General features: G+C 35.4%; 1 protein-coding gene across 1 annotated transcript; it reads left to right on the top strand.

Annotated features, from left to right (window-relative positions):
• The first annotated feature begins 9,418 nt into the window (after positions 1 to 9,418).
• Positions 9,419 to 9,793, top strand: LOC124961123 (protein FAM136A-like). The gene has a single exon (XM_047519875.1). It carries the CDS (start codon positions 9,419 to 9,421, stop codon positions 9,791 to 9,793), a length of 375 nt encoding a protein of 124 aa, XP_047375831.1.
• Positions 9,794 to 10,378: the final 585 nt, after the last annotated feature.

The following is a 10,378-nucleotide window of genomic DNA, read 5'->3' as shown; positions in this document are numbered from 1 at the left end:
GAAATCCAGGAATAGTTTCCATTAGAGGCCATATGGATGTAAATGATGCTGTGGGCAGCTCTTCATTATATGACACAATATTACCAGTGTACAGCAACAAAACCTCATAGCTACAGATCTGAAATTCTGAGGACTTCCTTCAACTTGCTGAGATGAACCTCCCTAATGCCTTCTAGTGAAACGGGCATTTTGATGTGATGAAATAGGGACAGTTATCATGAGATATCCTTGGAATGACAAAGAAAATGTGAAAGTGGGGATTCTGGCATTGGGGGAGACTATGAGGAGACTATATTGGGGGAGACTGTTTGGGGAGACTATCCCAAAAGGCATAATGAAGATCTGGATGGGAATACAAGAAAACTCAGGCATAAGACATACTCAGATCTAGCTAGAGTAGCCTCCTGGTTTCTTTGCATACTCCAGGCATGCTCCAGCTTTAGGGACTCAGCACCACTACTTCTACCTGGCATGCTTAGTATAAGTTTTATACTAAGCACAAGGTAATTTTGATGCTAACTCTCCAAAGTTAGTGTACATTTCACAGATTTAACAGAATAATTCTACAAATTTGGCAGTCTCCATACTACTCACACTTTTGACTATAAATTCCGAGATTCCCCACGTCTTTTTGAGGTCCAATTTGCTAGAATGACTCACAGACTTTAACAAAATGTACATACTTAAAATTACAGCCATATTATTAAAGATATGAACTGGGACCAGCTAAATGAAGAGACATGTAGGTCAAGGACTGAGAGGGTCCCAAACACAGAGCTTCCCTGCTATCTCCCTGTGGAACCAGGTTACCAAACAGGAATTTTGCCTCAGTCTCATTGTCCATTTTTTTTTTGTAGTTTCAGTAGGTAGTTATGATTGATTGACTTATTGGGCCACATGATTCAATTTAATCTCTAGTCCTTCCTTTCCTAAGAGGTTGAGTTGAGACCATAAGGATCAAATCCCCAATCCTCTAATTATACAATTGGTCTTTCTGGCATAGCCAACCACTTTTGGAGTCATCAATTTATATAAACTTGATGATCTGAAAAGCTCATGGATAGCAGAGATATCCCTATGACTCAGTAAATTCCAATTAACACCCCAAGTCTCAGAATAAACACCAAAATATTATATAACAAGTTATCCCCTGGTCTTTGACTGAAGTTTCTTACAGCAAAGTAATCATACTTGTCTGAGTATCTACATTTGATATAGTGTTTATATGACATATTGCACAATAGCATCAATGTGAACATGCTTAATTCTGTTTTAGTTCATTTTTGCTGCTGTACCAAAAGACCTGACAAAAAAAAATTATAGAAGGAAAAGTTTATTTGGGTGCTATGGTTTCAGAGATGGTAGTTCATAGAAGGCCAGCTTCATTCCTCAGGGCTCAAGATGAGACTGAAATCATGATGGGGGAGAGTGTGATGGAGCAAAGTGACTCAGGACATTATCAGGAATCAGAAAGTGTATAAAGTTAGGTCACCAAATATATACACCAAAGATAGACCACAAAGCTCAACTCTTCCAGTCATACCACTCTAGCCTACAGTTACCACTCAGTTAATCCCTACCAGGGGATTAATTCACTGATTGTGTTAAGGCTCTCATAACCCAATCACTTCACATCTAAGCCTTCTTCCATTGCCACACACAAGCTTTGGGGGATACTTCACATCAAAACCATATGTGGAATTAACTGAGTGGTAGTGGAAAGCAGATAGGCTGTGACTGGAAGATGTGGATGTTGGGGGCATGCCTTTGATATACATATTTTGTATGTGGCAAGTGAAGTCCCTCTCTGCTTCCTGATTGTAATGCCCTGTATCTAAAAGATAACTATGGAATGAAATAATACATAAGACCTGAAGAGGAATCATGAGAGCAAATTTATTAAAACTAATAACAAAATATAAAATTATGCATATTGGTTTTCTTAAAAAGTACAAGGCAAGCTGGTTGCAGTGACTCATGCCTGAAATCCCAGTGGTTTGGGAGGCTGAGGCAGGAGGATTGGGAATTCAAAGCCAGCCTCAGAAAAAGTGAGATGCTAAGCAACTCAGTGAGACCCTGTCTCTACATAAAATGAACAACAGTGCTGGGGATGTGGATCAGTGGTCAAGTGCCCTTGAGTTCAATCACTGGTACCCCCAACAAAGAAAAAGTATAAGGAAAATTCTCAATGAGAATAAAATAATTGCCACAGCTATGGATATCTTCACTATAAACTGACTTACTATAAAAACAATGCAATCAAATGACAAACTGTGAACAGTTATGACTGAACAATTCACAAAGGATTAATAAAATTCGAAGACTGTTCAACTATGTCAATAGTACAAGACATTAACATTAAATACCTGTTAAATATGGTGTTTTAAAATTCAAACTGTAAAAATGTTTACATGATACTATTTCTTGCTAGCAAATAATGGTTGAGAGGCACACTCACAAATTAATGATGGAAGTGGCAAGTATTATATATCTCAATTAAAACAAGATTTCACAACTGAGTGTAATAAGAATCTCCAAAATATTTTCTCTTGATCCATTAAAATGACTTCTTATATTTGTTAAGGAAAGAATTAAGGACATGACTATTTACATATATCAAAATTGACTAATATGTTTATAATAAAAAGTTAAAAATGAGAAATGATTAAATTACAGGTTGCATTAAATTACATGCACAATTACATGTTGTGATATTATGTAACCATTAAAATACATCTTAGAAGGTTATTTAATAAAATAGCTAAATGATCACATTATTAAATGAGTAAAGGACACATTGAGTCATATATAATAGTAATGCTTTGTTATGTATGTATATGTATGGATTTATGGATGTGTGTCTTAAAAAGAAAATCCATGATGTGTTAGTAGTGGTGTTTTCTGAGTGTTGCTGATGGTAGAAAATTTTTAATTATCAATTTAGGGTTTTTCTTTGTTTTCTAAATATTCTAAAACAACCAGGTATTCTTTAATCAGACAGAAGAGGTAGATAATAGTAACAACAGCCTTAATGACTGCAAAATGATTCCATGCAGAAGTGTGAGCAATCTTCACTGTCCTGCAGTCTCTTGGGAAGTTAATTTTGGTTTTTCCAAGGTGCATACACTTGAACAGTTGATATTTATCATAGGAAAAAACCCTAAAATTTTTATTTTGCAACTAAATTTGAATATATGGTACATACCATGTGCTTTCCTCAAAGGTTCTCAGAAAATGCAGTCCTAAAAGTGGACAGGCTGCATGCTCTATTAAAGAACACACCCACTCCAGGGAAATCTCAGAAGACCTGTATGACCTTAGCACTTAAAGGAAGTCAGCCATTGTGAATAGTAACTCACTTCCAGATACTTTCAGGACTTCTCAGCTTGTATGATAATTCAACAGGGAGAAATTGTTTTCTCACACGTCAGGGATATATGCCCTACTCTCAAACCTAAAATAACAGTGCTGCAGGGTTATAGATGTAATGACAATAACTGAACCCAAAAGTACCCTGTATTGCCAACAGGTTATTTTTTCCTGAAGTATACATCTATCTTTTATCAAGCCTACATATGCCAGATATCTCCAGGTGTTTTATATGTGAAGATGCTATGATGCAGGGCCATGGAGATAAAGTAATGGAAACACACCTCTAGATATTTTTTTAAAACTCCAAGTGTAATGGAGCCTCATTTTTAGTAATAAAATTCATAGGATGAAAACTATGCACATAGTACTGAGTACTTTCAAATGTTACCTATCAACTCTTAATTTAATTTTTCCAATTAATTTCAAAGAATTTCATTTTCCTTTAGGAACTTTATAGTCTACCATTTACAAAATTAATCACATTATGCCAATATATATAGGTTGGCAAACAGTTTGTGGACCATTCTCTGTAACATGCAGTTATGGGGAAATTTATAAACTACATGTTGCAAAATCAAAAGCCTAAACCCCAAAATCATAATCCAAATTTATTAAACAATGAAAACTACCACTTAGAACAGATATAAAATCCATGTTGAACTTTGTTATTTCCAAATTGATATTTCAGGAAATTAATATCCAGGAACTTCAGTATCATAATTATTGCCCACATTAATCATACATAAGATGAATCAAGCAGTCAGAAGATAAAATAGGGTCTGATAATAACAAATAGATGAGACATTATTATCATTAAAACAGGGTAATTTTGAGAAACCTGAATTTCTCAATTATCTATTTTGTATATATATTTTTTTCATTTTAAGTTAAAAGAAATTATGGGAAAATAATATTCCCATTAAATTCACATTCTTCTGAAACTTACTACTCTCTTATATATCCTCTTTTATATATCTAATAGTATATTCTAAGGCTCTTTCCATGTAATCAAGGAAAATAGTCCTTTTGTGGAGAGCTATACCAATCCAAGCTTGTTTTCAAATATGAACTAAAATCATTCAGAACTAATTTAAAAGTGCTTTCAAGTTGAAACAGTTGGGAGTGATAGGATTTGTCTATGTAAGGCATAGACTCTGAACTCTGGCCTTCATTAGTACTTACAAAATTAAAAAAGGAAATTAAATTTTGTTTCTATTTTTCTAGATTTTCTAAATCTCACAATGATTGATAATTTCAATATCCAAAAGCAGAACTTCTAGACTTGAGACCTTTGCCTCAATTTTTTTGTTTCTTATCTCCTGTTCCCTTTTATGTTGCAAGCAAACTCCTGAACTAGTTCCAAGACCTCTGTATCCATGACTTTGAATATGCCATTCTCACTGTATGAAGTGAGGAGGAGTGGAATGGACTCTATGATAAAGAGGGATAAAGTTTGCATTTTGTTGGTTCTCATGCCAAAATCTGCCCCAAATTTTAGATTTATTAAACACATCAGCAATCCTATGAGTGATTTTCTTAAATTCTGCCAAATCAACTAGACTAGAAAGTTAGTGCCAATTCTTGAATATTCAGCTTTCTGAATAATCTTCCAAACATCTTTTATGGTTTTCTGTGTGATGATTCTGTATTTCTTTGCTCTCCTAATAAGATTCTTTTCCTTACTTCCTTTCTTCCCTCCCTTCCTCCCCCACCCTTCCCTCTCTGACAGTTCTGGGGATCCAGCTCAGAGCACCTCACACCTGCCAGACAAGAGCTCTATCATTCGGTCACATTCCTCAGCCCTTCTTTATTATATATAATTATTTGCACTTAATGCAATGTGGAATATTATGTTTGGCTCTTAAACTCAGGAATCAAACTTTGCAGAAACCTGAGGTTTTATCATGAATATTAGGTAAACTAATATTAATTCCTCACTATGGTCTTGACACTTAGAAACCTTGCAAAGGTAATAAAATCTCAAGATGCTTTCTGGGCAGGGACTATTTCTTCCTTGTGTCCTCCTTAGATGAGTATCCTTATAAAAATATTTTAGGGGGATCACCTGAGCGAGCAGCTTGTTAATTCTCAAAACACTGGACCCTGAATTAGAAATTTTCTCTCAACTTTCCTTTTCTGCTCTGCATTTAGAATAAAACTACATTTTTCTTTTGTGGCCCACCAAAAAAATTGTCAACAGTGACATTTTGCAAGAGACCCCAGGGCTTGTTCTTTCTCCTCGTGTTCTCTGAAAAGTATAACACTGTGACTTGCCACTGATTACTAAAATTATCCAACTATAGGGAGAGGTTCATAAAGTGCAACCCAGAAACCCTAGCAACCTATGTAAAAATAATTCCTGTAAAGACAACTCTTTCAGAATGTCCAGGTTTCCTGGGGGAAAATTGCTAATAACTTTTGCCTATAGTCCTGGATCATCCACAGTAGAGTTGGCTAGATTTATTTGTGAGAACCATTATGATTATATAAGGGGAACCATACTTACTGCTGAGATCCAACAACAGAAAAATTAGCTTTTTGATGTGTTAGATGATCAAGGAGGGATTATCTATACTCACTTGGCTGTATTAGAATTGATATATCTCTGCAACCATTAATTTATCTTTTAATTTCACTTGATAAGTGAGAATCTATCATCATTTCAAACTCTGAAGAATCATTCTGTGGGACATGGGTAACTCTTCAATCAGAAATTACTGTTATAATTCAAGAGTAAGAATATTAAATTTTGCCAGTGGTTTTTCAATGGTTTATTTTTCAAAAAAACATATATTTGATTAACACAATTTAAATCAACAACAGGTTGCAGCTCTGGAAATAAAATCTACAACAGTATTGATACCAACCAGAAAACTTGAGGGAAAGTTAGAAGTGGTAATATTTCTTTGCTTAAATCAATAGATTAACCCCAATTGGAATAATCTTTACTACATTTGCCAAAACAACAACAACAAAAATAACCTGAATCCTCATATTTATATATGTGAAGCCAAAAGCACACAGCAGTCTTCCATTACTGTTGCTCTGGTATTTAATTTGTTCATGTATGGTGTAACCAACTATCAAAGGCAAATATTGGCATTAATATATAGATTGTTTTAAATGAAAACTTTTGCTTTTGGATGCTTTATCCAAAGTTGCACTGTGATAATTAACCCTGTATTTTTAAAGTAACAAAGGAGGCACATTCACTTATTTACTCATATTTTTTAAGCATCAAGCATGCAGGGAATAATAAATGTCTAGTGTGCGCTAAACACTTTTGCAGGCACAGGGACAATCGATATATAAAAAATCTTATTTCAAGTAAGCTATAGTCTAGAATTCTTCAGATTGCTACTGGTTAAGAAATGAATGGATCAGAGGAGAATCTGCTACTAACTGAAGTGGTTCCAGACTCCTCCTCCCTCTCTCCCCTTCCTCCTTTCTCCCCCAGCTCTATTTCTCTCTCTCTCTATCTGTCTGTCTGTCTCTCTCTCTCTCTCTCTCTTTCCAGTGCTGGAGATCAAATCCAGGACCTCACACAAAAGCACATACTCTACCAGGGAGTTACTTTCCCAGTCCTAGATCTAAAGTTTCTACAGGCACTAGTTAGTTTAAAAGAACTAGGTTTCAGGCTTTGATCAAACCAGGGAACAGAGGCAAACAAAAACTGACAGAATGCAATGGCACAACACAGATGTAGAAAACCATGCAGTTTTAATCCTTTCCATGTTTTTTTTTTTTTTTTTTTTTTTTTTTTTAGTTTTCTATGCTTACACATTCTGTAGACTTTTCTCTCTGGGTAGATAGACCATATCTACACAACTTTTCTATATCCACAGTTCATAAGAATATTCCCTATATATTGACTGACCTGATTAAATTGCATTGTCATAATTTAAATGATATAAATGCAGAAAAAAATTTGAAACACTGAGTGCAACTTATGACTATAGGAAATTATGCTGCACATTGTTTTAAGAGCTTTTTATATCAGCCTCTAACCTGAACCTGAGTTTTAGTTATCATTTAAATCCACTTTGGTGTTATACAAGGTTCTTTCTTGAGTCTAAATATAATGATGAATGCATAAGTTTGCATTTCACAACTACCTTTTAAAGAACTAATTTAGTTTGTCACTTAGAAACAGGTTAGATTAATTTAAAATATGCCCTCAGACATTGACTTCTCCAAATGAAATCTGCAAGAGGTCTTTATAAATTCTGGTGATCAGAGAAAATCACCTCTCTCTGTAGCAAGTAGAATCCATGCCTCTTTCCAAGGGCCTGATTTTCATGTCCTGTAGTTAATGTCTTAGTGTTTACCATTGTTAATTATTTTAACAAAACTGATAAAATGTACAGAATGTTCATCAGGGAGTAACGTGAATGGTTTTTCTGAGAAACAAATACATGATGGGGCAAGAATTCATGTCACAAGTACTGTAGTTGATCATTCTTTTGAGCCCGCTATTGTTTGTGGGGGATGAAGGGAGAAAATGCGGTGCTAGAGGGGAAGATACATGAACATGAAAAAATACAAGGGAAGAAAGTGTTCCAAACAAACCAAGATTCTATATTAGTAGAATTCAATGACAGCATGGCAGAAGAAATGTCAGAAAAGGAGTTCAGAATGTACATAATTAAAATGAACCACAAAACAAGGAATGAGAGAAGAGAGCAAATGCAGGCAATAAACTATGACTGCAATAAACAGTTAAAAGAGTGAAGGCAGGAAGCAAAAGATCAATAGAGAGAGATTCTGGAAAAAGAAATGAACAGAAATCCTTGAAGTGAAGGAAACAATAAACCAAATAAAAAACTGAACAGAAAGCATCACCAACAGACTAGATCACTTGGAAGACAGAATCTCAGGCAATGAAGACAAAATATTTAATCTTGAAAATAAGGTTGACCAGAAAAGATTTTAATAAATCATGAACAGAAACTTCAAGAATTATGGAATATCAAGAAAAGACCTAATTTAAGAATTATCGGGATTAAGGCACAGAGATACAAACCAAAGGAAGGAATAACCTACTCAATGAAATAATATCAGAGAATTTTCCAAACCTGAAGAATGAAATGGAAAATACAAGAGGCTTACAGAACACCAAATACACAAAATTACAGATCTACACCAAGGCACATTATAATGAAAATGCTTAACATACACAATAAAGACAATATCTCAAATGCTGTGAGAGAAAAGAATCAGATTACATATGGGGGAAACCAATATGGATATCAGCAGATTTCTCAGCCCAGACCCTGAAGGTGAGAAGGGCCTGGAAAAACATTTCAAAAGCTCTGAAAAAACATAAGGTTTCCAACCAATGATCTTTTACCCAGCAAAACTAACCTTCAGATTTGAGGATGAAATAAAATCTTTCCATGATAAACAAAAGTTAGAATTTACAAATAGAAAGCCTGCACTACAGAACATTCTCAGCATAATATTCCATAAGGAGGAAATGAAAAAAAAAAGTTAAGTCAGCAAAGGAAGGAAGTAACCAAAAGGTAAAGTCAATCAAAGAAGAATCCAAGCCAAGTTAAAAACTGAAAATAAGCCAAAATGACCAGGAGTAAAAATCATATTACAATAGTAACCCTGAGTTCTAATGGCCAAAAAAAGACATATACTGGCAGAATGGATTGAACAAAAAAGAACCACACTTTATTCTCAGCAGCACATGGATCCTTCTCTAAAATAGAACATACATTATGACTTTACCCTTAGTAAATCAAAAAACAGAGAGATACTACCTTGTATTCTATAAGATCATAATGGAATAAAATTATAAATCAATGATAAAATATAAAAAAAAATAACAGAAACTACTCCAACACCTGGAGACTAAATAAAATGCTATTGAATGAAGCATGGATAACAGAAGACATCAGGGAGGAGATAAAAATTTTCTTAGAGGTAAATGAAAACAATGATACAACACATCAAAATCTGTAGGACACTATGAAAGGAGTACTAAGATGAGAATTTAATGCATGGAGCACATTCAAGAAAATAAGAGCACAGGGTTGCCATGGTGGAGGTACAGCAGCTCTGGGTGCAGAAGGTGGTGGACTCCATGATGAAAAGTGTGGAGAGGGAGAACACCTGGAAGATGCAGGGCCTCATGTTCCAGTGCAGTGCCAGTTGCTGTGAGGACAGCCAGGATTCCATGCAGCAGGTACACCAGTGCATTGAGTGTTGCCATGCACCTCTGGCTCAAGCCCAGACCTTGGTGACCAGTGAGTTGGAGAAGTTCCAGGACCATCTGGCTTGGTGTACCATGCATTGCAATGACACAGTCAAAGATTCAATAGATGCTGGAAGTAAAGAGCTTCAGATGAAGCAGCAGCTGGCCAGTTGTGTAACCAAGTGTGTGGATGACCACAGCACCTCATCCCAACTATGACTAAGAAGATGGAAGAATCTCTCTCATCCACTGGGAAATGCAAGTTCTTGCAAGTGGCCATTGGGGCTGAGAGCAGGAATCTACTTAAAGAGAGGAATGGGAATATTAGTCTTTTAAGCAATGTTTATGAATGAAGAAACTAAGGATGGCAACAAGTTTAAGGCATATAAAACTTGACTCTAGACACTGATTCCTTTATGTTTTGATCCAAGAAAGTGAAATGGAAAAAAAAAGGTGCTAAAATTTGAGTGAAAGAAGAGCCTTTTAGAGCCTAAATTTTACATGGCAAGTGGTTGTCTTGAGAGTACAAAGCCACCTTGTACCAAGCCAGAGCCCTCCCAGGTAGCAAGCAGATTCTTACAACACAGGTTTCCACAGAATGGCAGGTTCTTCTGGACCACCAGTGACCTGGTGGGGTTTGAAGAGAGGTGTTTCTGTTTTTGCCAACCTCCTATTTACCAGAAGTATTATGCCATTTTCCATAAGCCATAAAACAAATCCAGGAGATCAGTAATCTAAAAGGGGGAAAAGTTTCCAGGTCTTTATTTTGTTTTTTTTATCCACAAGGCACTAAGAGGATTTAAG

The sequence above is a fragment of the Sciurus carolinensis genome, chromosome 12 (assembly GCF_902686445.1).
Source record: "Sciurus carolinensis chromosome 12, mSciCar1.2, whole genome shotgun sequence".
Lineage (NCBI taxonomy): Eukaryota > Metazoa > Chordata > Mammalia > Rodentia > Sciuridae > Sciurus > Sciurus carolinensis.
The sequence above is the reverse complement of the archived record's forward strand: the minus strand, read 5'-3'. Positions and strand labels throughout refer to the sequence as shown.